This window comes from Stigmatopora argus, chromosome 5 (assembly GCF_051989625.1).
Source record: "Stigmatopora argus isolate UIUO_Sarg chromosome 5, RoL_Sarg_1.0, whole genome shotgun sequence".
NCBI lineage: Eukaryota > Metazoa > Chordata > Actinopteri > Syngnathiformes > Syngnathidae > Stigmatopora > Stigmatopora argus.
Window position 1 is genome coordinate 5,089,451 of NC_135391.1, and position 26,574 is coordinate 5,116,024.

General features: G+C 40.5%; 2 protein-coding genes and 1 long non-coding RNA gene across 11 annotated transcripts; all 3 read left to right on the top strand.

Annotated features, from left to right (window-relative positions):
* Positions 1-490: 490 nt before the first annotated feature.
* golga3 (golgin A3) lies at positions 491-12,847 on the top strand. Its single transcript, XM_077601751.1, has 24 exons — positions 491-580; positions 1,225-1,423; positions 2,091-2,369; positions 2,902-3,014; positions 3,180-3,862; positions 3,951-4,059; positions 4,741-5,047; positions 5,135-5,337; positions 5,426-5,563; positions 5,791-5,952; positions 6,067-6,435; positions 6,807-6,884; positions 7,364-7,627; positions 7,703-7,797; positions 8,041-8,257; positions 8,568-8,711; positions 8,806-9,003; positions 9,123-9,239; positions 9,336-9,475; positions 9,756-9,888; positions 10,072-10,194; positions 10,333-10,497; positions 10,951-11,117; positions 11,300-12,847. Exons 2-24 carry the CDS (start codon positions 1,303-1,305, stop codon positions 11,490-11,492), a joined length of 4,518 nt encoding a protein of 1,505 aa, XP_077457877.1. The 5' UTR covers positions 491-580; positions 1,225-1,302; the 3' UTR covers positions 11,493-12,847.
* Positions 12,848-12,876: 29 nt separating this feature from the next.
* Positions 12,877-23,072, top strand: ankle2 (ankyrin repeat and LEM domain containing 2). 4 transcript variants are annotated; one of them, XM_077601754.1, is made up of 13 exons: positions 12,877-12,973; positions 14,310-14,759; positions 14,836-15,030; positions 15,293-15,477; positions 16,226-16,414; positions 16,505-16,627; positions 17,208-17,271; positions 17,360-17,535; positions 17,666-17,772; positions 18,698-18,885; positions 19,270-20,053; positions 21,505-21,636; positions 21,714-23,072. In XM_077601754.1, the coding sequence occupies exons 2-13, from the start codon at positions 14,321-14,323 to the stop codon at positions 21,922-21,924; spliced, it is 2,793 nt and encodes a 930-aa protein (XP_077457880.1). In that variant the 5' UTR covers positions 12,877-12,973; positions 14,310-14,320; the 3' UTR covers positions 21,925-23,072. The 4 variants fall into 4 exon arrangements, with proteins under 4 accessions (XP_077457880.1, XP_077457878.1, XP_077457882.1 ...); XM_077601752.1 differs by lacking the exon at positions 12,877-12,973 and adding an exon at positions 13,602-13,714; XM_077601756.1 differs by lacking the exon at positions 12,877-12,973 and adding an exon at positions 13,602-13,714 and having other exon boundaries at positions 14,836-15,024.
* Positions 23,073-24,372: 1,300 nt separating this feature from the next.
* Positions 24,373-26,559, top strand: LOC144074413 (uncharacterized). Of its 6 annotated transcripts, none has more exons than XR_013300289.1 (9): positions 24,373-24,822; positions 25,404-25,468; positions 25,546-25,614; positions 25,690-25,714; positions 25,813-25,875; positions 25,951-26,001; positions 26,078-26,130; positions 26,202-26,245; positions 26,503-26,559. It is a non-coding gene; the product is annotated as an uncharacterized LOC144074413 (long non-coding RNA). The 6 variants fall into 6 exon arrangements; XR_013300288.1 differs by having other exon boundaries at positions 25,951-25,975; XR_013300290.1 differs by lacking the exon at positions 26,503-26,559 and having other exon boundaries at positions 24,373-25,154; positions 25,951-25,975; positions 26,202-26,395.
* Positions 26,560-26,574: the final 15 nt, after the last annotated feature.

Genomic DNA, 26,574 nt, shown 5'->3' on the forward strand with positions numbered 1-26,574 from the left:
ACATGACTTTCTCCACTAAAATACCTTGAACTTGCTGAAATTTGGCTAGTATATAGAATATAATGTTTGTTTAGCCGACAAAATCTGTTAATGTGGGTTTGGTTGAGTCTGTATGGCGAATGTGTGGAAAACAAATGAATTAATATTTAGTATGCAGTAATTTTCTGCATTTATTACAAATGGGTTCTAACCGTGAAGTTACAAACGGATCTATTGCAATGTATAGTACACACTCATTAAGCGTAATGTTAAAATACGAATGGCTCCGACACAAAATGGCCGACATGTGATGACGCCCGTCACCATTGGCTGGAAAAACGGCCACTACCACTAGTATTACTGTTTGGTTTGGGTTTTGAAGGAGTCCTAAACATGAGGAATCCAAAAATATAAGAAATATTACCTAATTTAATGTAAATATATTTTTAATTATTTGTGCTTTGTCCTTAATATATATTTTATTTAAATCAGGCACCACCATAATTTGATCGGTACTATTGTTCGCATTCAGTGTTTCCAGTCGGAGGTATTTCAGAGTCGGAACGCAAACAGCCACGTAGTAGAAGGCGCAGCTGGTTTGGTGAGCCTTCATTCTCATTTTAATGCATTTCTTAAATGTGTCATTGTCTTATCAACCCGTCGATGTCTCAATCAATCAAGATGGGACTCCTTATTAATAAGATGAATGTAAATACGAAAAGTAATCTAAGCACGGGCTCCGACTACTCCAGCTACCGAGTTAGCAACTTTCATGTTAGCTTGACAGCTCATCCACCGTAAACATAACGATAGCGTTTAGTCTTGCAATACCAAATAAATGTGCCACTCTACTTTGAATTTCTTAGAGCCCCCAATTGCTCACTGATCTTTTCTAAATTTAATTTCGGTAGTAATCGCCTGTTTTGTGCATCTATGTAAGTTTGTTGTTGTTTCCGTCGTAAACTTCAGTTTCACTGGCTCAATCAAATGGGCGTTTGCTCATAATGTAAATCGAAAAGGCTCCAATCCACTATAACCAAATCATTTTCACTGAATTTGATAGATATTTATTTTTACACGACGTATCTGTTTGTTTGTTTTTCACCTAAAAAATGAAAGTGTGGTAATTATAGATTTTTAAATTAACGTAATTAACATAATTCCTATGATTACCATACATGTTATATATGACACAAACACATCAGTTTGTCTAATCATTATGCTGTCAACCTCTGTATATTACAGGTATTGTGTTTCTAACCAGTGATGATCCAGAAGGAAGGATTGCTGATAATGGCCATTAAAAATTAATACACCGCTCAAATGGAGATCAATACTGATCCAGATCACAGCACTTTGACATCTCGAGAGGCTGAAAGTCAGCAACATTTGAAGCAGCAAGGGCTCGATGGCAATCCAAATATAACCAAGGAAATTCTCAATGGTAAGCTTTGATACTTTCTTTCTCTTGTTTTTTTCCCCTCCATTGTCGTTATTGCACCAAGTGCTCATTACTCCACTAACACATCTGCTATTCTTTGAAAAGAGAAAGATGAACATGCATACCTTGAAACTGGAATAACTAACTCATTTATATTTGGAACTACCAACCAGTCTTTTTTTTTTACATTCCAATCTACCAAAAGTCAGTTTAACAATAGATTTTTGAAATTCTTTAACCGGGTGGGTGTAAGGTATTCTTCAACAAAAAATGGCCAGCATTCAATTCAAGGGCACATAGACAATATTTCATACAATTTGAGTGACAGAGAGGTAATTCAGTCCCTATTCATTTCACAACACACAACAATGTGTAGTGTACACTTGCACTATCGGCGACAAGACCTTATTGAGTATTCACTCATTGTGCTTCTATTGGTTTATATTAAAATTAAACATTTTCGTCATCATCTAATCCTAGTCTGCGGACACATATGATTATGTGAATCAAATTAGAAATTTAGCATAGCCTGAAGACTATTTAGTCAGAAGATAAACTACCTCTGTTGCTATAGTTGCTCAGCCAGTTTGCCAAGAGAATCACTTTGTTTTGTAGTCCATAACACAAACAATGACTTACTTTCACATTCCTTGGAACTCGCTCATTTCAGGCCCAGTCGACTTGAATTTGATGCCAAATGGAGATGAAATATCAGAGGGCAATGCTGCTCCTGGGAGTACGCATTTTAACGGCTCCCTGCCCCGAAAAGACCTTTCACAAAGCAACGAACCGCTGGTCAACTCGCAAAATCAAGAAATCTCTGCGGGTGTGACTGCTTCTCCACCCATGATGCTTGAATCCGAGCGTGGTGCTGGTGAGGAAACGAGTCACACGGGTGACACGTTGCAGTCGCTCAGACTCAGTATGCCATTGCAGGAGACAGATTTGTGTAAGCATACATTTGTGGTGCCGATGCCCCTTCTCTGCTGCATGTCTGTGTTGCACAATATTTTAAAATAAAACTCAATCCTTCTGGGTAAATCAGGTTAGGAAAATGACTTCAGTGTAAATTCTGTAGCGGCGGTGTCAAACATGTAAATGTGTCGCTATGGGGTCCGATCTGGCCCGCAGGGTTGTTCTGCCTATCTAGCGCCGTCAATGGCGGCAAGTAGGTTAACTTTTTGGGCCAAAAATAAAATTGTCCGGCCCACATGAGATCTAGTTGCCATTAATGTGGACCGTGAACAGGACTGAGTTTGACACCTTTTCTATAGGTTTGATTTAAAATGCACAATAGCATGTGTTTTATTTTGCCTGTTCTAACCATGCAGATGTCAACTCATTTTTGATACAACGGTTGCATTTAAGTGCTCACAACTGGCCTCTTTTCAAATCTTGAATTCCACATGATACCCATGCAGTGATTCGCAAGTATATTATTATTGTTTGCCTACTCTTGGATGAATGCCTTTGCTCTTTAGCCAATCAGAAGCCTTCGTTGGAGATGGAAAATGAGGAGAAGATTCGTCTGGAGGCTCGCAGGCGCCTGGAAGAGCAGCTGAAACAATACAGAGTGCAAAGACATAAGGAGAGGGTGAGTAAACACGTAGTCACTGTACTTGGAGCACAATTGACATCTATGTATGTCTCAGAGGGGCTGCAATCAGTGTATGACTCACTCCTCAAAACATAGAATTTGTGGTTTTATTCTTTTTATTTTCGTCTAACCTGTCACCGCCAAACATTTCTTTTGTTTTAGTCTCATCGCACACCCAAAAACAGGCCATTCAGCACCCTTGATCCAGAGTTAATGCTGCACCCCGAGGGTCTTCCCAGGGCCAATACAGTTGCCATGACCAAGGAGTATTCCTTCCTGAGGACCAGCGTACCTCGTGGTCCTAAATTGGGTAGTTTAGGAATCCCCTTCAACAAGGAGAAGAAATCGAGAACATCCCGCACGAGCAAGATCCACTCCTTGGCCGACTACAAATCTACAGAGAATGACGGTGGCGGCGAAGGAGGAGGCGGAATGAAGACTGCAGAGAACACGGCAGGCTCCGTCCATTCCATCGTCAGCACGGTGTCCACTGTATCCGAGGTCAATGTGACGTCACGTTCGGGGGAAGGGCAAGTCGGCGAGAGTGTCTCTGAGATTGACGGCAGCGAATCTGGAGCAAGAGCTGGGAATGATGGCAACGACAGTGACAGCTCATCCTACAGCAGTGTATCTACCAGGGGAACCTACTCCATGCTGTCTGCTGCCATGGATAAGCCACAGGGAACCTACATGGTTGAGGGACAGGAGATCGCTCCTGAGGCTATGGGTCAGTTTCCTTCTCTTCATGAGGTCTTGCAAGCCGCCAGTGATGAGCAGCAACTTCTGGAGATGGAGCAAGAAGGCTCCGTAGAACCACGCAGCCGGAGAGACAGCTTCTCCAGCAGGTATTTTTGGGTGGTGATTAAGTCGTTTTAATTTTTTGTATGTCTCATCTTTATGGTAACACTGATTTTTTCTCTCTCCATTGTTCAGTGTCTCTTTAGAGAGTTCCGTAATGGGCCATGATGAAATGCTTCAGGTGCTGAAGGAAAAAATGAGACTAGAAGGACAACTGGAATCTTTGTCTTCTGAGGCCAATCAGGTTCGTGAGAATTTATGAATGCCTTTATTGCTTTTGCACAATTGTATGATTGAGATGAAGTTATTCCAACCCGTGACCGGACGTTTGGTCGCCCGGACCCAAACGTGCGGCGACCAAACGTCCGGCGATCCAAAAGTCTGGCGACCAAACAAGGTAAAACAACACGGTCTACGCATCAATCAAAGCCAACAATGGCCCTGAGCAGTTTCACTGAGCGGACGTGTGAGTGTATAAGAGTGTGTATGTACATGGATTGTCCCCTTAGGAAGGGACATCAGTCAAGGTCTTAACAAGATCTCCAACAAAACACAATAAAAGTACGGGAAATTTGGAGCTTTTCTTTAGCCTAATAATTATTAGGGCATTAAGTATGACAAAATAATAATTCACAGTTTGTATTTAGGGAATTTGAGCAACAATTTTAACTGGCAATTATCAATAACCTTCCGGGCGACCAAACGTCCGGCGACCAAACTTCCCGCGACCAAACGTCCGGCGACCAAAAGTCCGAGTACCATTCCAACCATAGTAGATGCTCTCATAGTTGTGACTATTTTTTTCCAATTCCACAACCTTATGGTCATGCCAAAGTTTTGCCTCTAGTAAATGCTAAATTCCATCTTGGAATGATGACTTTTGCTTGGAAATAGTGAATCATTCCGATTCTCTGCTGTCCCCCAGGCCCTGAAGGAGAAAACGGAGCTCCAAGCTCAGCTCGCCACTGTCAACGCTCAGATGCAGGCTCAGAGAGCAGAGGTTCAATTTAGCCAAGAAAAGCAGAATGTCCTCAAGACAGAAGTTGGCACCCTGCGGCACAATTGCAGCCAACTAGAGAAGGCAATGATGGAGCTCCAGGGTAATTTGGAAAGCAAAAATGCCAGCCTGGCATCACTCTGCAATGACCTGAAGGTGGCTGAAGACCAGTACAATAGACTGATGGGCAAGGTGGAGGAAATGCAAAAGACTCTCATGTCAAGGGACAGTATAGGTGACACTGAGTCAACTTCATACTCATATTCATCACTCCCAGCCCAAAAATGACTTTTATTCTTATTTAATATTTATTTATGTACAGTTCAGGAAATGCGACTGCAAATGGCCGGTATACAGAGTCAACTACAACAGGTCCAGCTTGAACGCAGCACTCTCCAAAGTCGACTGAAAACCTCCCAGGCAGAGATTGACTCACTCAAGCAGGTCAGGCAGTGGTACCAGCAGCAGCTCGGTCTGGCTCAGGAGGCCCGGTTGAGACTGCAAAATGAAATGGCTGACATGCAGGTAAATTGGATTTGATTTATTTTATTATGACATGTACATGATAGAATGGCTCTCATGAAAACAAGTCATTTTTTTTCTTTCAATTTAGGCTGGAAAAATGACCCAGACTGGCGTTCTCGAACATCTCAAGCTTGAGAATGTGACCCTGTCCCACCAACTGACTGAGACACAACACCGTTCCATCAAAGAAAAAGAACGTATTGCGGTTCAGCTGCAGAGCATTGAGGTACATTATGAAGCATTCTGCTTTGATTTCAAATTTAATGCAATATTTGGGCATTAAGCTAAACTATTTTTCTCTGTCTACCACATACTTATATTGTTTCTTTTAAAAATTAGTGCCCATTCTACAGCAATCAAATTGTACTTTATTTGATTGTGCAGGTCTCAAAATTGGTTTAAACTAAAGACATTATTTTTTAAACTGTGGATCTTCTGCTCCCTGTGATGTAGGCAGACATGATGACTCAAGAAGCTGCTTACAAGCAGATCCAAGATGCAAAGACTTTAGTGGAGGATGACCTCCAACACAAATTAGAAGAGTATGAAGGAGAAAGGGAGCGCTTAATAAAGTTGGCCAACGCAGCCAGCGATTTGGAAATGGAACTTGAGCAGGTAGTTGTTTGTCCGTCATTTCAATTTTTCAATGATTTTACCGCCAACCTCTAGCTTTTACGCATCAGTCCCAAACAATGTGCCTCTTTGTTGTCATTTTTTTGCGTTCGTTAGATCAAGTTGAACCTCTCTCAGAAGGACATCCAGCTGCAGTCTCTCCAGAAAGAACATCTGGAGCTGATGCGACAGTTGACCACCACTCAGGAGAACTTACATACCAAAGAGCAGTCAATCAATCATCTCGAGGCTCGATACCTAGAACTGGAAAGCCAGCTGGCTGAGCTTCAGGCAGAGAGCAATAACAAAGACGACACCATCCAATACCTACAGAATGAGAAGATTGTTCTTGAAGTAGCTTTGCAGACTGCCCGAGCTGATAAGAGCCTACTTGATGAAAATGCTGAAAGGCTTGGAGAAGACGTTTTGGTGGCATCCGATGTGTTGGATCAACTCAAACAGGAAGTTCAGGTCAAAACCAACCAGGTGCGAAATGTTAGTTGTATGTGATTGAGATTCCCTGAAATGGCATAAAAAATAAGAAATATCTTATTTAAGTAGTCCTACAGTAAATTGTGATTGAACTTATAATTGGACTTTAGGTGGAATATGGTTGTATTTTTTTTTAGGTTTAATAATTAAATGTGTGCCGTATTTTCACAAGTATAAGGCGCACTTAAAAGTCTTAAATTTTCTCCAAAATAGACAGGGCGCCTTATAATCCAGTGCGCCTTATATATGGAAAAAAATAAAATGTGTCATTCATTGAGGTTGCGCCTTATAATGCAGTGCACCTTATAGTCGTGAAAATACGGTAGTTGTTTTGATATTTATTTATAGCTTTTTATTTGTTTTAGATTGAAAACCTGCAGCAAGAAAATGGTTCCCTGAAAAAACAGGCTCAAAAATTGAAGGAACAGTACCAACAACAAAAGGTAAATCTGGATCTTAATTTTTTTTCAATAAATAGCAAGCACACTCTTAATTTTACGTAAAATCAGCAAAAGGAACTATCTATTATAATAAGCCCCTTCTTGCAATATTATTGCAAACCAAATTTCAGGCACTATAGTTCTCTGCAAGTCCAAAAAAAATGTCAGTAAAATTTATGGACCAGAAGCAAAATTTGCATTTTCTTATAACATTATGTTGCAAGTCTTCCATCTTGCCAGTGCTTTTGATTTTGTGGGAGGACACGTCTATTGTGGAGCTGAATTGCTGTCATGTCTAGAATAAAACGACTTTTAGAAATGATGGATGCTGCTTAATTTGCCATCAAAAGCTGTGACAAAGAAGAGTGGTTTGTTGACAATTTATAAGGCTACTGTATATTTAGGCTTATTATTGGCTTTAGCAAAATAACTTCTGTGGTATACAGCTAAAAATCTCACACATAATGCGACATCTTTCACAGGTCATGGTGGAAGCATACCGTCGGGATGCTAATTCCAAAGATCAGCTGATCAGTGAGCTCAAGTCTACCAAAAAACGTCTTATCGCAGAAGTGAAGGATCTAAAACAAGAACTTCAGGAGGTTCAGGGAGAGAAGCAAAAGTCTGAATTGGAGCAGGCGCGGCTGCAAAAAGAAGTTCTCAGAGTCCAAGAACAGATGAATAACATGGAAAGTCATCTGCAGGACATTCAGGGAGAACGAGACCAGCTTGAAAAACAGATCCAGGTCATTGGAAACACTTTAAATTGTGTTAAGTTTAGGGAAATCTGTTCTGATTTTTTTTTCCTTCACCCCCAACAGTCTTTGCAGTTTGATCAAAGTCAGCTTGTGGCTGTAACAAAAGATAATGAAACTCTAAGGAAACAAGTGGAGAAAATGGAAACCGAAGCTAAAAAGTGAGTCCTACTCCTGATTAAGCAAATGGCACTTAAATAACTTCTACCTCTTTGATTTTATTTATGATCATATTTTTTTCAGGTGTATTTGTAAAATGATATATATGATTCATGACCAAAATAGGCATTGTAGTGGTGTTTGAGCCAGCCTGTTAGCTTGATCCGTGATACTACAAAATTTCGCTTGCGAGGAATAGAAACTCGTCCTTTATTGAATTCAATTTTATCCTTTGCTTGAAACAGAGCCATTTCGGAGCAAAAAGTGCGCATGAAGCGCCTGGGGACCGATTTAACCAGCGCTCAGAAGGAGATGAAGGTCAAACACAAGGCATATGAGAATGCTGTCAGCATCCTAAGTAGGAGGCTGCAAGAGGCCTTGACTGACAAGGAGACAACTGAGGCTGAATTAGTCAAGCTCAAGGCTCTGGTGTCAGATGGGGGAAACGACCACATATTGCAGGTGCCTGATCACACATTAAAATATCTGCTGTTAATATTTCTCATCTACAACACTTTATTATGGCAGTGGAATATTAAAGGTATGTTTGTTTCGCAAATAGTGTTACAAGTAAAAATATTCTTGGGATTCTGAGTTCAAGTACTGGTTTTGAAAGCAAAACTTATTTAAGGGTGTAAGCATCTGATATATTTACATTTACAGAATTGTTTTCTGTTTCGCAAAAGTGAAATGCATTGAAAATACATCTTTGTATTGTTGAATGCAAGCAATAGGATACATTATAAGAACCAACTCTTTGTGTGTTACCCAGGAGAAGATCGAATCGCTTCAGACGGAGCTGCATGCTGTGGCCAAAAGCAAAGCAATGTTAGAGAAGGAGCTTGAGGAAGTCATTTCCCTCACTTCCACTGAGTTAGAGGAGTATCAGGAGAAGGTTATGGAGTTAGAAGATGAGGTGTGCCATCAACTATGTGGACTACTTTAACCTTCTGAGTCCTATGATTATGTCGGCGTATAACAATAAACCAATGCTATCTTTCTTTCCAAAGCTTCAAGAGTCCCGGTGCTTCAAGAAGCGTATTCGAAAACTAGAAGACGCCAACAAGAAGTTAGCGCTCGAGCTGGAACATGAAAAAGGGAAATTGGCTGGACTTACACAGTCCAATAGTACATTGCGGGAACATGCCAATATCTTGGAATCTGCTTTAGCAAAGAGAGAGGCTGATCTTGTACAGCTCAACTTGCAGGTGAAAAATAAAGTCAACCAGTGTTATACATTGTCATCTATGTAGTTTTTTGGAAATCGCAGAATTGTGAAGAACCATCTTAACAGTGAAAGAGTTCTTTTAACCATCGGCTTATTCAGGTTCAAGCTGTTCTGAAACGCAAAGAGGAGGAGGACCAGCAAACGAAGCAGGTGGTGCAAACTCTACAGCTTGCCTTGGAAAAAGAAAAAAACAAAGTCAAAGATCTTAAAGAACAGGTACAAATTCTCAGGGGACTCGGCCGTGCCATGTTTTTGTCGTTTTACTGTTGTGACTTTTTGGTTGCTAATCATTGATTTTACGTTTCTATGTAGGTGGCAACAGCAAAAGCTGAAGCAGCCCACAACAGGAGACACTACAGGGCTGCCATGTTGGAACTTTCTGAGATCAAGAAAGACCTGCAGGCCAAAGAAGACTTGGTCAAAGTGCTGCAACATGAAGCCAACAAGTTACAGTAAGCAAATAGTTTGCTAAAGAATACAGCATACAAAAAAGGGAAGAATGCAGTTATGCAAACATTCATATATCATGTGCTGGTTGATAAATTTGCTTAGCAAAAATATAAGGCACCTCTTAGACAATTTCTCAGTAAACTGTGATTATTATTATTATTTTTTTCCATTTTGGGGGGGATTTAGCAAGCTAAATATTAGATTTTTTTTAAGTAAAACATAGACTAACTACTTTGAAAAAAAAGATTCCAACATTTTTACAATGACTGATTTTATCCACAGATCCGAGGATGAGAAACATGCCCATGAGATCTCCACTTTCCAAGAGGAGCTGGCTGAAGCACATTCCCAACTTCAGATCCTTCAGAAACAGTTGGATGAAGAGTTGTCAAAAAAGCCCCTCACTAACCAAGAGGTGAGGAGACCTTTATCATTATTTTCATACCATTTAAGTGACTGCTGTTATTGGCTTGGACTTGACTGTCGGTATTAAGTTGGACTTGTTAGGTTTTAAATAATAATGTGTGGCTGTTGAATGATATTTTCATACTTTTCCCCCTCTTAAAATCAACCAAATTCTACTGCTGACAACTCACAGGTTGAGGACCTTAAGTGGGAGGTGGAACAGAGACAGAGAGAGATTGAAACTCAGAAGCAACAGTTGGAGATGATGGAGGAGTGCCAGAAAAAAGAACTGGATAGCATGCAGACAGCTTTGCAAGCAAGTATTTATTCAAACAAATCTATAAATGAGGAAAGCAAAAAAAAAAAAAAAACGCAAAGTGAGTCATTTTTAATGTGGTGGGGGCTTGCTTTTTTTCCCCAATGATTGAATTTATTTTAAGCTTTTCTGTCACAGAACATAAAGATAGAGTTGGAGACCGTCCAGGAGGAGCTGAGTGGTACAAGGAAAGACAAGTTTATGCTACAAGCTAAAGTAGGTGAACTGAAAAACAGCATGAAGACCCTTCTGTTACAAAATCAGCAACTGAAGCAGGATCTAAAACAGAACCGTCTCAGGAAGGTGATGCGGCCTATTTCTTGACTTCTCATTGGTCTTTGTTGTCTTCAATATCACTGTTGTAACCTAAGGTCCAGTCAGTGGAAGGAGGAATATTATTATTTACCTTAGAATACATACATTAAGAATTTGGTTCTTTAATTTTTAATGCACTTAATATCAATGCACTATAAAGTAAAATGGAAAACTGTTCAGTGATTTTCCCATTGGCTGTTAGACTGCAGAATACACATTCATTTGGTTAACCCCTTGACTGGCTAAAGCACATTTTGTGACAGTTAAAACAGTCTCATGACAGGTAGAAAATAGCAGAAATGCATCAGATGCCAAAAAAACATTTTGAAATTAGCTCTATGTTCTATGCCCTCTTCTCCACAACACCAGAAAATGATGCTAAAGAAGGAAATAGAACCTTCATATATGTCCAATGCATAAATTGGGCTATTGTTTCAACAGCAATGGGTGGAGCTGAAGAGTGAGGGGACCCCATCCAATCCAGTGACGCCGGTAAAGATCCCAGACTGCCCAGTGCCAGCTTCCCTGCTCGATGAGTTGCTCAAACCATCAACTTCGGTCAACAAGGAGCCCCTCAACAACTTGCACAACTGCTTACAGCAGCTCAAGTAAGATGCTCTGTTCTAATGTCATACTGTGCTTCTCAAACTCTTTGGAGGACAAACATTGAGCATTTTATTGCACAACTAAATAATTGTAAATTATTTTTCCTGAACCATGCATGAAATACTATTTCTAATGCTAACATAGGAATGTGCTGACCTTTTTATTATTTTTTGGGGGGCATCAGGGAGGAGATGGACAGCCTCCAAAAGCAGATGGAGGAGCACACGGTAACAGTGCACGAGTCAATGAGCTCATGGCCAAACACAGAGGAAGGTCTAACTCAACTGGGACTTCCAAACAACATCTCTAATACATCGAGGTCACTGGACAACACTGTGGTGGAAAATAATAATGAAGTAGAACAGCAGCAGCCCTAAAAGCAAACCTTTATTGGGGTATAATAACAGTGGAGTTTTATCCACAAAAGCATTGTTAGCCATTTATTCCATTTTTCAAAATGGCTATCAACATTTGACCTTGTTCTTCAGTCTTTGCAGCAATTACCAGAGTCATACATATTATACCGCAGCTTTATTCTTGATTCGAGCTTTTTATACTGTATTATTTATTAAGAGTTTAAAAGAAATACACGACCACACAAAGACAAGCCCTGATATTCTAATTTGTTAAAAGTTGATGCAGTTGTCCCGTCACATGTTCATATTTGGTCTCAAGGTTTTTAGTACGCCTTTCCTAATAATTTAATGATCGACTGACAATATTTAAATATGTGAGGATCAGGAGTAAGCCACAATGGCTCGAATGTTTTTTTTTTTTATTATTTCTGGCTCGTGACAGTTAAGATTTCACTAACAGGGTTACTTTTTGCAGCAGCTGGTGGTGGGACATCATTGCACCTTGTCATGAGGTCATGTGCACTAAAACACTTTAGTTGCCTTTTTTAAAAAGAATGCAGTAGGTCTTCTTTTTTGTTGTAACCGTTCAACTAGAAGTTGTTTAGCGCTACAATTACATTATTTCTAAGTTTGGGTTGGAGGTGTCTTGTCTTGCTTGGGCTGCTGTCATTTGTATATGGAAAAAGCCTTAATTGTGCTGCCTTTACAATGCTGTAATGAAACTGAATCTGGTTGAGTGAGCGTAGTGTTTTGCTAAGGGTTTGTGCAAAATGTAATATATTTTGAGTGTGGAAAATCTGTCAATCGGAGGGCCCACATGTAAATAACAGCATGCCTGTTGATCGAAATCTAAATGGAAGAAAGGTAGTTGCATGTTGCAAAAATGGTTACCAACAAAAGCAGGTGTTTATGGTGTTATTTGTGTACTTGGTGATAAAAGGTGACTGCAGTTAAATATACTAATCTTGTTGTATGACTGCTGGATAAGTGAACTGTTTCTGTTGAGTTTAATATATATTTCTTTTTGTGTGATTGTAAATTAACAGTACATGTTTAATAGTGTAAAGACAAAAACAAGTTATGAATCATTATTTCGACTCGTTCTACACTATTGTTTCTGTTACAGATGTTTTTTGCAGAACAATTCTAGACATCTGACAACGAGGATGTTTTTTGTTGCTGTAAATTCAGGGTGCGAAGTTAATTTTAGATATGTAACAGCGCTTGAGTATTTTAAAGGAACTGGTTTCAAATTCAATTTCTTTCTGAATTTTACTTGTCATGAAACATTACTAAAATTAAAAATGTAAATGTTCTTTTAACATATCAAAAATTGCAATCATCCCCTGCCATAAAAATGTATTTACTTGATCGAACTTTGGTGTTAATGCTCCTTTTTTAATCAGCGTCATTTTTGCTCAGGCACTTTGTTGGACAACGTTGGGTCCTTTTTGTCTGTATTTCAAAACCATCTGGCAGCAAGCACCCGAGGAGAGGCGGAGGTGGGCATGGTCTTTAATATTTTTACACTGTACCATCCAACATTTCCCATTTGATTATTGTTCAAATAACAATACCAATACACGACACGATTAGCGTGGGTAATACTAGGTCAAACGTTATCTTGTAAAGACGCTAACGTTAGTACGAGAGCCTCAAACACGTATACTCAAAACACGCTTTTCAGTTATTTTGTATCGGGGTGAGCCATATTTATTTGCATTATTGTTATTGCTATGATCATCTGTCAGGTACAGGCCCCGTTTTACTTTAGTGTGAGCTTTTGATCGTTAACGTTTATGGCCACTTTTCTTATTTGTCCTTCGAGTAAAATTTGGAGATGTGCACTTTTTGCTGAGTACGAATCAGTTTAAGAGTAACACGTTTCATCACTAAGTGAAGTTCTAAGACGAGAACCACGTGACTAACGGAATTGAAAATGCAATTAAATTGTATACATTACACTACATACAAAAATACAATTATTAGCACCTATATTTATATATCCCCTTTTAATAATGCGTAAATTGCTATGAGGTCCTTTCCTAAACCTAAAAAAAATCCCACGGCAATTGAACGTATCATTCGCACTCCCTCTAAACTGAGCATGCGCAGAGTACGTTGTAAACAATGAGACGAGACTATCAGACCGTCCCCAGCTTTTTGTCTGTGCAACACTTTATTAGTGTAAAACTAACAAGGACCTGCCAAACCTCGTCGTAAAATACAAAACATGGTGCTCTGTGAGTATCACTACTCATTCGTTCCAAGGTGTCATCAGATGCACTTTTAGTTTTTTTATTTTTTCAATCGGCATCACCACCCCGAAGACGTTTGTATGTCGGAGCCTAAGAACCCACCTTAAATGACAGTTGGGTGTGACAGCATGCGGTGAATCGACTAAAACGATCGTATACATTAACAAATATCTATATTTATATGATGTGTGTCATGCACAATATTGATACTGGTTGTTTGAATTGCTTCCGCTTCTTTGTAATGGGCAGAATTTCATCAAAACCGATGTGCTATGTATGCTAGCTACACTTATCACCGGGTTAGCTAGCACTATATGTATTTATTTATTTTTCGATTGTTGATAGGTTGGTAACATCTTCAATGTTAAGTAATGATACGTGCTTTGTCGTAGCAAGCCTCAACTATGTTTCTGTAGGGAGAAATGGGTGCATATATAAAAAAAAAATCAATCTAATCCAATTGCTCCAGCACTAGTTGACTTGTTCTAAGTAATACTTCCCTAAATTCTTCTATGCTTTTGCCAAAAGCGCAGAGTATCTCATATGATTTTGTATGTTTGTGTATTCTGGTGATTCCCAGGGAGCTAGAGAATGGAGGCAGTTTTGATCCGGCTGAAGGGCCTAACTGCCGATGAGCTGCGCGAGGAAATTGCCAGGGCAGACCTCAAGTGCGTCGCCATCACAGCCACTACCCGATCTCTCCTTGAAAAGAAGTTGGCGCGGAAGCTTGCTGGGTCAGAGAGCGGCACCGCCGCCGGAGCAGACAACAACGGTTCCTCGGCACGGGAGGGAGACGGCGTCGCTAAGGGGGCCGAACATGTCAAACCTTTACCGTGTGCCAACTTGACCGCCGGAGAAAGTGGCGGCCCAATTGAGGAGCCGGACTTTGGCTATGGCGTGGGACTCAACCCGCCTGAAGAAGAGGAGATATGTAACTCTCAATGCAAAATGAAAAGTCCTTCAAAAGTGGAACAAGTATCCCCATCTTTTTACTACGGGGTGCTGTTGGAGGACATTTTGTGTCGAAACGGTATGAACGCATTGGAAAGAAAATACATGTCAAAGTCCAAGGACTTACTCTGATTATTGTTTTTTTTTTTTTGTAGAAAGAGTACTTGTGTATACAGATAAGAAGGATGCCCTTCAAGCTATCAAAGAGATGAAAGGAGCACGCTTCAATCGTTTTTCCAACCGTGAGGATGCGGAGAAGTTTGCGAAGGGGATGTCTGACTGTTTCCCCTCTCCCAGCAAATCTATGCCCTGTGTATCTACATTTAAACCATGCCAAATTGTCGGTAAAGGTACAGTATTTAAAGATTAATATTTCACATAATGCTTTAGAAATGGCTTCAATAACTCGGGGGGATTTTTTTCTTTTCATACTAACACTATTATTGTATTGGTGTCTTTCTGTGTTGTTAATTCTTCTATACAACATTTCAATTTTTTAGCAGACAATCTTGTTCATGTTGAAATTAGAAATGAGTTATGTAAAGGTATTAACTGCTCCTTGGACCTAGGGATTCTCCTCACTGTTACTGTCTTGTCTTTCTCACACACTAGACGTCATGGAGGTGGATACCACTAACAGGGAACGGGCCAACAGTTATAAGAGCCCACGCACCCAGGACCTGACAACAAAACTGAGGGAAGCGGTGGAGAAAGGAGATGAGGCGACCTTCAGGGAGATAGTCCAGAGCAACCCACGCTATCTCATTGGCTCAGGGGATAACCCCACAATTGTGCAGGTGAAATTATAGAACATTTCTTTTGATACCAAATTACTGGAACATGTCAATTTTAGGGCGGCGCAGTGGCCAATTTAAGGTAAATACTGCCCATAGTTGGTTGGGACAGGCTATATCCAGCACCCCTGTGACCCTTGTTAGGATAAGAAAATTTGAAATGTCTATTTTTAGGCTGAAGTGAATTGAGGAAGCAGCAGAATGTGATATTGTTGGCCCCGGGACTGTTATTCTTAGTCTTTGAAAACATTAATGTAACTTCATTGCCATATTTGGAAAAGAACTGACTTGTGATGGGTCAAGGGGGTGCCGTGCCGTTGGTTAGCATAGATGTCTCCTACTCAAAATCCTCAGATTAGGCATTTATATGTGGAGTTTGCAGGTTCTCCTAATGTCTGTTTTATTTCCAGTATGCTGGTGTTCTCACACATTTCAAAAATGAATGTATAGTTAAGTGACAAGTTGAATTTTTGCTGTTCTAGTTTATCCCAAAGTGTGGTTTGGGGGCTTCAGATCAGTCAGAGAGGTCAAGTTCTAGTAGTAGTATTAGTAGGCTTCTAGTAGAAGCCATGTTACCCAAAAAAATGGAAGGAAAAGAATTGACTAAGATGTTGCAAAAATATGAGGAATTACAATTTTTTGATAACAGGAATCTTAATTGCTGTGTCCCATGACATGTTGTCCTGTTGGGTATAAAGTAGTAAATCTCAATTTTAATCCTCCAAACCGTTAAATTTCAATGTGTGCTCAGGTGGCCTGCAGGTACAACGTAATGCACGTTGCTTCCAAGGAAAACCAAGCAGGCATCGCCCAACTTCTACTGAATACTTTGGAAAACCCAGAGTTCATGCGCCTGATGTACCCGGATGACCAAGAAGACATGCTGCAGAAGCGCATCAGTTATATTGTCGATCTTTACCTCAACACTCCAGATAAGGCCGTAAGTGTTTCATTTTTGTGGTTTAAAAAATTGGTTTGATCAAATCAGTCATCGGTGTTCACTTTGGACTTTTCTCTTAATATTCGGCAGGGTTATGAAACACCGCTCCACTTTGCCTGCAAGTTTGGATGTCCAGACGTGGTCAACGTTCTATGTTCGCATCCTGTCACAGACAAGAACCGCACAAACAGTAATGGCCAGAAACCATGTGATGTAAGTGTTTATTTTCAGCAAAATCTCCTGCTGGTTTTAATAACAACAAAACTATCGGGTAGTCATGACAGATTTTTTTTTTTTGTCACGGACGTATTCTTCAATTATATTTTACTTTATTACATCTCATTCAGGATGGACTTTAATGTATACAGAAAAGAGAATCAGATCAAATTTGGAGCTTTTCTTTCGCCTAATAATTACTAGGTCATTAAGTATGACTAAATAGTAATTCACAGTTTGTATTTTGGGAATTTGAGCAACAATTTAAATGGTAATTATCACTTACCTTCCGGGCGACCAAAAGACTGGCGACCAATCGACCGTGTACCGCTGTACGCATTGCTCTGAAACAAATGTACGTATTCTATTGTAGAAGAACCTGGTGTATCATTTGTCTGAGATTTTAGAAGGTGTGACCTTTTAGCTAGCTTCTCCAAACTTTCGGCTGCAATCCTTCAATGCCCATTGTAGGCTAAATTTAGATGAGCATAAGCACATTCCTTCCTTTCCTAATCCGGTAACAGTTGGATTGTGACAGCTGTATGTATGATGTGTGTGTGATTGACTCTTTTCATAGATCATTTGTAGCAGAAAGAGCACAACACCTGAAGTGAAAGAGAAAATAATGAACTATTTGGAAGGTAAGGACAAAGCAAAACTTGGAAACCTTCTATATGGACAAGAAAATTGCATTTGTCCGTGTGACAGCATGTCAATGCTTGCCTACAGATCGCTGCTACATCCCATTGCTCAGGGCAGCTGACAACACCTCTCAGCCCATCATTGGTGCCCCTTGGTCACCGGAAGCCTCGGAAAGTCTCTCTCTGATCCAACGGCACACAAAAAGCCCCTTGGATCCACTAATGACTGTCACGGCCTTTGCGGGACCACTCAGCCCTTCCAAAGTGAGAGCTTCGTTCATGTCCCTGCAGTCTGTTGATTTCTTTTGGCGAGATTATTCAATGATGTTGCATCGAGCATTTTTACAAGAAACCAAGTAGCAGTTCAGCAACTCCCATCTGCCTTTTTTTTCAGGCAGGAGATTTTCGCCATTCCTGGAAGACGCCTCCCCGGAATCAAGCAAAGCACTTCCATAACGTCCTCAAGTCAGACCCTGAACGTGGCGCAGAGCGGATTGGCAGGTAATTCTAAAAAAAACTACTCACTCGTGCTCTATTATAGGATGATGGGTATGGCCAAGATCATATGTAATGTTCTTATTATTATTGCTGTAAATACACCGCTTCTTGCAATGCACATCTTGTCCAGCAGATGCCACTCAGTTTGCGCCAACTTCCTACTTTAACGAGATTTCATGTACACTACACTAGTATCACAAATCGACATTAAGATGTCGCTGTCTCCCCCTGCCAACTGTGTGTGAGTAATGCCCGAGAGAGTGAGACAATTGAAAATAGCAACACATAATAATCCTCACAGTAGACAGGCAGCATAATTGGTTCCAATAACAATGCAGTGGACCCCCATGATTCGATGACAATGATTTCCACGACCAAGCTCGTAACGTGAATGTGTTCATATCGTGAATTGATTTTCTTCATGAGAAAGAATTGATTTTCTTCATGAGAAAGAATTGATTTTCAGAATCAAATCAAAAGCCTTTATTGTCCTTATGCAACAGCTTGCGTCTAACGAAATTGGTGGTGCTACTCCACTAAGTGCGTGTTTCCCAGTGAAAACATAAATAAATAAAAAAAAAGAAGTAAAAAATATAGTAAAAAAAAAAAAACTGTGCATGCAACACTTCCTGTGACCTCTTGCGTTACTCCTAAGTGAGGCATCATTTTTTAAAGAAAAATACTCTAAAAATAAATTAAGATTATGAAAACAACAAATATGCGAGGAGAGGAAGAATGGACAGCCAAAGAACACCTTAGAATTTATTGAAAAGTTTGCGTAACATGGACAAAACAACATTCTTGACACCAGTGAAATTCACTTGTAAATACAAATGATACAATAGCCGTAGTATATACACTTTAATCAAACTATACACATTTAATAACCTTCTCAATTGTTTTTCCTCCATTCCCATTCATCCCATAGAGATTTGGCCCACGAGATGGGGTGCCCCTGGGCAGAATACTGGGATTTCCTCGACGATTTTGCAGATCTGTCGTCAACCAAGGGACTTAAAAAACTTGAAGAGTACCTGAGCAAGAGGGATTTATTTTCACGGACTTGTGAAGAGGGGGAAAATGAGACCAGCAACAGATTTAAAACTCCTTCACCAGGTACTTTGACATTTCCCTTTTATATTGCTACTATATTGGATAGGATGGGATAGGATAACTTTTATTCATGCCGTATTTGGGAAATTTCATTGTGACAGTAGCATAGGGTGATTAGACAGAACAACAAAGCAAAAGCACAAAGTACAAAGTAAATGGGATCATTAAGTATCACCAAATCAAATCATTAAGACAGAAAAGCAGCAAAAACACAAAAACGAGCAAAAAGATGTAAAGTTGGACAAAAACTGGAACCACACACATATTAAACCTTGTGCAGTGTGAGAGACAATATAGGAAAAATGTGTGACGGCAACAGGTCTCATATATATTTTACATGAAATTGACAAGGGGGCAGTCTGTCTAAGCCAACATCCGCCATTGCAGGCAAGCCCAAGAAGTTCTGCAACTCCATCTCTGTCGGTGCCTTTTTGGATGAGAGTGAGGACATCAGCCTTGAGGAGATGAAGAATAGGCAGAACGCAGCACTCACCAGCATCACCTCCTCCGCAGCATCCATGGAAAACCTCAAGGGCGCAGTGGGAGGTCACGACCTTCACATCTTACCGATGGGACTGAAGTATCGGGGCGACGACCTCATCGAGACGGCGGCCGAGCACGACCTGCTGGCGCCCGGCGTCTGCAAAAACGGCTTGGGATCCTCCCGAGAAGGGATTCCCAATGGAGATAAAGCACCCCCACGCTGCTCCCCATCCTCCGGCCTGCGCTCGCCCGTCGCCAACCTCTCGGCGGAGTTCGAGCGCATGTCGCTCCAAGAAACGCCGGATAGCCCCGACGGATGTAAGGAGAGGAGGAGTTGTGTCGGAGCCCCGAGTGCGTGGGCCCCTCCGATGGCGGCCGACCTGAGCAGCGAGCTGAAGCAGCTGTCCATCGGCCAGAGTCCGATGGGAGAAGACGCGGGGGAGAGGTGCGGCGGCGGCGGAAGCTCCCAAGAGTTCTTCCGGGCTGACGACGATAGCCCGGATAGGACGAGCAGGACGGCTTTAGGGGTGCGCAACTTGTGCGCCAGGTCTAAATCGTGGGATCACAGCGGGAAAGACCTGAGCAGTTCGGGGTCATCGGCATCGTCCTATAAGTCCTTAGAAAATGCCCAGGACTTCTCTGCCAGGACTCCAGCATCTCCCATTGGAAGACGACTCTTTATTGACGGGTGAGTATCACGCTTTGCTCTACATCAAAATTATTGATTGAACTGGAAAGTAACGGGAATTATTTTTGAAAATTGTTTCGAGTTGCGTACCAATTTAAAGATTATGATGTCAGAGACAGACAGACAGAGACAGACACACACAGACACACACAGACACACACAGACACACACAGACACACAGACACACGGACACAGACAGACAGACACACGGACACAGACACACAGACATACACACACACACACACAGACATACACACACACAGACACACACAGACACACACACACAGACACACACAGACATACATACACACATACACACATACATACATACATACATACATATATACACATACACACACATACATACACACACATATACACACACACATACACAGTGTTCAACAAAATAGAGCACGACTTGTTAACCAGAAGAAAGCAAACAAGCCAATTGATTGGATTGGATAACTTTATTCATCCCGTATTCGGGAAATTTCGTTGTTCCAGTGGCAAGAGGGTGAGGATGCAGGAATAGGAAAGGCATTTTAGACATAAATAGATAGGTAATAAGTAGGTCAAGAAATAAATACATGAATAAATATATAATTAAATAAGCGTGTTGCTTAGGACATATATACATACATACATACACATAAATGTACATGCATGCATACGGTAGGTCTTAACACGCAGCCATTTTTTTGTTAAAGAGCCTGACAGCTGATGGGAGGAAGGATCTGCGGAAGCGCTCCTTCCTGCAATGAGGGTGCCGCAGTCTATTGCTAAAGGAGCTTCGGAGGGACTCCACAGACTCATGCAGGGGGTGGGAGGTGCTGTCCATGATGGACATCATCCTGGTCAGCATCCTCCGCTCTCCCACTTCCTCCACAGAGTCCAAAGGACAGCCCAGAACAGAGCTGGCCCTCCTGACCAGCTTATTCAGCCTGTTCCTGTCCCTCTCCGTGCTCCCGCATCCCCAACAAAGCACTGCATAAAACACTGCAGAGGCCACCACAGTGTCGTAGAAAGTCCTCAGCAGTGTCCTGCACACTCCAAAGGACCGTAGACTCCTCAGTAGGTAGAGGCGGCTCTGGCCCCTTTTGTACAGGGCATCTGTGTTTGTGGACCAGTCTAGTTTGTTGTTGAGGTGAACACCCAGGTACTTAAAATTCTCCACGATTTCAATGTCTGTACCCTGGATGTTCACCTGAGTGGTCTGTTGAGGATTCCTCCGAAAATCGATGACCAATGATTACATCATTCATGCTCTTACTCTAACCTATTTAAAAGTTAAACCGACTATGATATACTAGTACATCATAATCTTTAAATTGGTACGCGTGTGTGTGTGTTACAGAAATAGCACTCGTTACTGACACTGCGCCGTATTGTCGTAAAAATACGGTATTCAAATCTGTAAAATGTCATGTTTGACATTATTTTATTTTTTTTAGGGATTACCCTACCAAGTTGGACTGCGACGTGTTGACTGCAATTGGAGACATAGAAGTGGACAGCCAAAAATATCCCAGTGTTCACAAGTGGATGCGCACAATCAAGTCCTACTCTTCCTCAGACATTCAAAGGTTCGTAAGTATTCTTGAAGAACACATTTCCTTGTCCACGGTACTCAAACTAGAATTATTGCTGCCGCCGCGTCCAGCTGGCCGAGCCCCGCGGTGGTAAAACGACAACTCGAAAAGCAGCGTCAGACCCCCGGCTCTCCGTCCGGCTTCCTCGCGTCGCCATCGGGTCGCTTCAGCCCCGCCCGCCACGCCGCCTCGCCGGATTACAGCCCCAGCCGCTTCAGCCCCGCCAACGTGAGTTACATCCAACGCATTCGCCTCAATCGTTTGAACGAGTCGTCGATTTAGAGGGTCCGCTCGTCCTCCACCTGCGGGAACAATCGTCAATTAAAGACGCCGAGGCCTCTGCGCGCTGGTTCGAGAAGAAGAAACCTCAGTGACGAATGTACTTCATCCGTGCCGAACTGGTAATTTAGCGGTAATATTATTCGTGTGAAGCACTTGTATCATAACCCTGATCAACATTTTTTGGATATTGTGAATACAAGCCACAACTACTCAAAAGTCTGTCACAAAAAAAAAAAAACTTTTAAACGTAGGGTTCTCAGTACTAATCCTGTTCTTAAATGGGGGCAGGGGGTAAAAAGACTATTTTAAGTTTTTTTTTTTGTATGTTGGTCAGTAGCACAAAAATGTTTTTTATTATCAAAGAAAACTGACTGCCAGTTCCTTGCATTTTCCTCAGTTCAGTACTTGCCTTAATTTTCTGAAGTGACAAATGCGTTCTGGTAGTTTGGACATTTATTCTCAGATAACCTTACTGGCTGCAGCATTACAAAAAAAACCAGAAGTCCATGTTTTAAATATTTGTTCAGAATCTATGTTTAAATCTTACATGCTTTTACTTGGTTTAATAAACAAAGTTGCTTTTACCTTTTTTCAGTGGATCGGAGATGTCTTGAACTTTTCTTTCTTGACTGTTTTGTTGAAGGTCTCAAGCCACTTCCATTGGAGTCAAGTGTTAAACTGCAATTATAGCGCAGAAGAGAAATATGCACAAGTTGAGGGTAGGAATTAACTCAAACATTTTTTTTTCAAAGACAAACCTGGCTTTTTCCATTCATAGAACGTGACGGAGGAAAGTTACAAATAATTGAACGGTAAGACATTTGAAAAAGGACGAACATTTTGATATATAAATCCATTTCCGAATACACTTGATCTGTTCTGAATGTAATTTTTTGGGGTGAATTCAACCTTTCTCAGAGAGCACAAACAACTTTGCTGGGAAGATTGTCGTCATGCTTGTGCTCTCAGGTTAGAAGAGAAAACATTTTGCTCTTTTGAATGTTTCTGAATGTGCGGAGCTTGGCAAAAGAGCACCGGAAAACTTTGGTCCTGCTTCTTGTGCTTTTGCAATTCTTGATCAATTCTCTTCCTGTACGTCAACAGCTTGTTTGCTTTCAAGTAGTCAATAAAACATCCCTCCTCCTTTGGTCTTTGATCCTTCTTGTGTTTTTGTTGCAGGGGTGCTGGAACCTATTGTCAAAGCTGGGTTGCCTCGACAATAATCTTCATACAGAGGAAGCAGCAAAACACGTGGTAGTTTTAAGCTCCCGGCCGAAGGAGGTTATCTGGAAAGGGAGGCCTCTCGAAAATGGTCGCTGCTCGGCCCTCTTCCTTTGTTCTTGGCTAGCCCCCACCCTTCCTAAGAAGGGGGCAGCTGACGGACAGACCCAGCGTCCACCTCGAGGTTCCCCAACCAGATACGCCGTCCAGTCGGTCGGTTATGGTATTTAATAGAAGTTTAGGCGGAGACAAACTTTAGGCGGGACCAGAAAAAGGGGTGTGTATATACAAAGTGATGACAGGCCTTGACCTGTAGGTGTCAGTAAAAATTCTATTCTAGTAACTAAATTCATAAGAGTGCACAAGGGTGCAAGATTAAATATAAGAATACAGTTCATATTTCACACCTATCCCAGTCAACTATGGGCAAACCCCAAGGGACTACAGACCATGTATAGGGTACACGGTCGATTGGTCGCCCGTCTTTTGGTCGCGGTCTTTAGGTCGCCCGGAAGTTTGGTCGTCGTCTTTTGGATTGCTGGTCTTTTTTGTCGCCGGTTTTTTTGGTCGCCTGATCGGGTGCTGGCATCTACTGTCAATTTATTAAATAGCAGATGGTGTTTTTATTGAAGCAGTCCAATGTTCATTCTCTCTGGGAGAACTTGCAATGTTGAAATACTTTAGATTAGATGGTCATTTTTATCAAACAAATAAAAGTAAAAAACCTTACTATACTAAGTCGTTATTTAAGAAAAAAGGCCTTACTATACTATGTCGTTTTTTTAAGAAAAAAGCCTTACTATACTATGTCATTTTTTTCAAGAAAAAAGCCTTACAATACTTTGTCGTTTTTGGGGAAAAAAGCCTTACTATACTATGTCGTTTTTTATAGAAAAAAGCCTTACTATACATGGTCTTTTTTAAAGGAAAAAGCCTTGCTCTACATGGTCTTTTTTAAAAGAAAAAAAATCTGTACATGTACATGGGCTTTTTTAAAGAAAAAAATCTTTATTATACATGGTCTTTTTTAAAGAAAAAAAAGCCTTACTATACAATGTATAGTAAGGCTTTTTTATTTAAAAAAAAACGACATAGTATAGTAAGGCTTTTTTCTTAAAAAACAACATAGTATAGTTAGGCTTTTTTTTCTTAAAAAACGACATAGTATAGTAAGGCTTTTTTTCTTAAAAAATGACATAGTATAGTAAGGCTTTTTTTTTAAAAAACGACATAGTATAGTAAGGCTTTTTTTCTTAAAAAACAACATTGTATAGTAAGGCTTATTTACTTAAAAAACGACAGTTTAGTTAGGCTTTTTTTCTTTAAAAAATGACAGAATAGTTAGGCTTTTTTTAAATTAAAAAACAACATAGTATAGTAAGGCTTTAAAAAAAACGACAGATAGTAAGGCTTTTTTAAAATTAAAAAACGACATATTATAGTCAGGCTTTTTTCTTGCAAAACGACATAGTATAGTAAGGCTTTTTTTCTTAAAAAACGACATAGCATTGTAAGGCTTTTTTTTCTTAAAAAACGACATATTTCCACTTTCAATATGGCGGGGCGATGTGGGCGTGGCCTATCTTCAAGGCAGCGGTATAAGTTTAGCACATGCGCAGTGCCTCGTCTTCTCCAACAGCCATGTCCATGCTGATGGCCGTGTAGCACGCCAACCTGGTAAGGCGTCGAGCCATTTACTGGCCTAAGTGCATTTTTATCACGCTACCGGCAGATTTTTTAGGAATCAATTGAGCCAAACCGCCAACAAATCTGTAAGTTTAATGCCAGGTTGACCGCACCGTCGACGATTTAAGTTTGGGCTCTGTGCCACATGTGACAAGCTATCTTAGCATTAGCGTCACGACAACGCTTTCCATTTGACCACGTCAAGCGTCGTCTTGATGTTAATACTAAGAGATCTATAGTCTGTTTTCTCCATTTTCGAGTCGTGTATAAAAGACTTTTAGTGGATTCAAACAAAGCCGAGATATCAACGGACAGTTTGTTAGGTAAAGGCTCACTCAAAAATGATGTATGTACTGATAGTTTTCACTGCAAGTGTTAAACAAATCATTTTAATCAAAAATTGTTATGCCAACTTTCTCCCAGCTGTTAACTTCAGTCTGTATATTTAATCGCCTTGTCTGGAAAAGGGAAATTAGCATGGAGCACTCACTAACTTATTTTCATTCTTTATCTTGATCATTTATTGTAAGATTTCTCTTTCATGAAATAATTGTTTGTGAACTCCCAAATAGCGTGGTTAAATCAAGATGCAGCTCTTCCCGTGTGCCCCAGGACACTCAAACCCTTGAGGTTACAGGTAAAACTAATCTCATCTGTTCAATCTCCAGTCTCTGTATATGACAACTTTTGCTCTTTTTTTTTTGCACACATCAGGTCCATGTCCATGTCCAGGTGATCTTCCCAGGTTGCCCACTTGAAGATGATGCCGCGTCTCTGAACTCTGTAAGATTTCTCTTCCTGTATTAGTTGCTTGGCAACTCCTAAATAGCGTTGTTAAATGAAGTTTTCTCCGTTTAGGATCATCTTCGGTCTTCTCATCAAGGTAAAACTAGATTTAACAACAAAAATGTAAGTCTATTTGTTGAATCTCCAGTGTCTATATATGCTAACTTTTGCTTCTTTTTTTTTTGCACACATCAGGTCCATGTCCAGGTGATCTTCCCAGGTTGCCCACTTGAAGATGATGCGGCGTCTCTGAACTCTGTAAGATTTCTCTTCCTGTATTAGTTGTTTGGCAACTCCTAAATAGCGTTGTTAAATGAAATTTTCCCCGTTTAGCATCATCTTTGGTCTTCTCATCAAGGTAAAACTAGATTTAACAACAAAAATGTAAGTCTATTTGTTGAATCTCCAGTGTCTATATATGCTAACTTTTGCTTTTTTTTTTTGCACGGTCCATGTCCAGACTTTGGAGGGTCTCCAAGTGATGCCTCACCTCTGAACGCAGTCTTCTGAGAGGTAAGTTTATTGTAGAGTATTCATCCAGATCTATTTTATTGACTAAAGATGCAATTTACTCCCCCTCTTAGGTGAAGTCAGGAGTTCTCTGGCTCATGGTGACCAGATCCTTAAGGTAAGGAGGATCTCACTTCTTTTTTTCAGTCAGAAATTTTAATAAAAGAGATTTGAGTGTCATTTGTCTTTGTTAAAACACTTGGAGAAAAAAGACCCAAGACCCTCAATGGTCTTTTTTTTTCCTTTAATTTTTGGTGTTTATAGCCTAAGTGTTATGTTGAAAATTTTTTCTTAGTGTTTTAGGCTAAAAAAACCCAGTTTTTTTTATTATAACTGTTAGAAAAATTTCAACAAGTGTTTTAATCTTGTCTACAGGTGGAGAAAATGGTCCATACCAATGTGTACCTTTGAATAAAATCTTTCAAATGTCAAGCCACTTGTTTTTTC

Excerpts from the sequence above, each read along its gene's own strand:
- golga3 (XM_077601751.1), top strand. The coding sequence starts at position 1,303 with ATGGAGATCAATACTGATCCAGATCACAGCACTTTGACATCTCGAGAG. Across the intron at positions 5,953-6,066 it reads TGGAAATGGAACTTGAGCAG|ATCAAGTTGAACCTCTCTCA; the intron begins GTAGTTGTTTGT and ends TGCGTTCGTTAG. Across the intron at positions 7,798-8,040 it reads ATGGAAACCGAAGCTAAAAA|AGCCATTTCGGAGCAAAAAG; the intron begins GTGAGTCCTACT and ends TGCTTGAAACAG.
- ankle2 (XM_077601754.1), top strand. The coding sequence starts at position 14,321 with ATGGAGGCAGTTTTGATCCGGCTGAAGGGCCTAACTGCCGATGAGCTG. Across the intron at positions 15,478-16,225 it reads ATAACCCCACAATTGTGCAG|GTGGCCTGCAGGTACAACGT; the intron begins GTGAAATTATAG and ends ATGTGTGCTCAG. Across the intron at positions 20,054-21,504 it reads AGACGACTCTTTATTGACGG|GGATTACCCTACCAAGTTGG; the intron begins GTGAGTATCACG and ends TATTTTTTTTAG.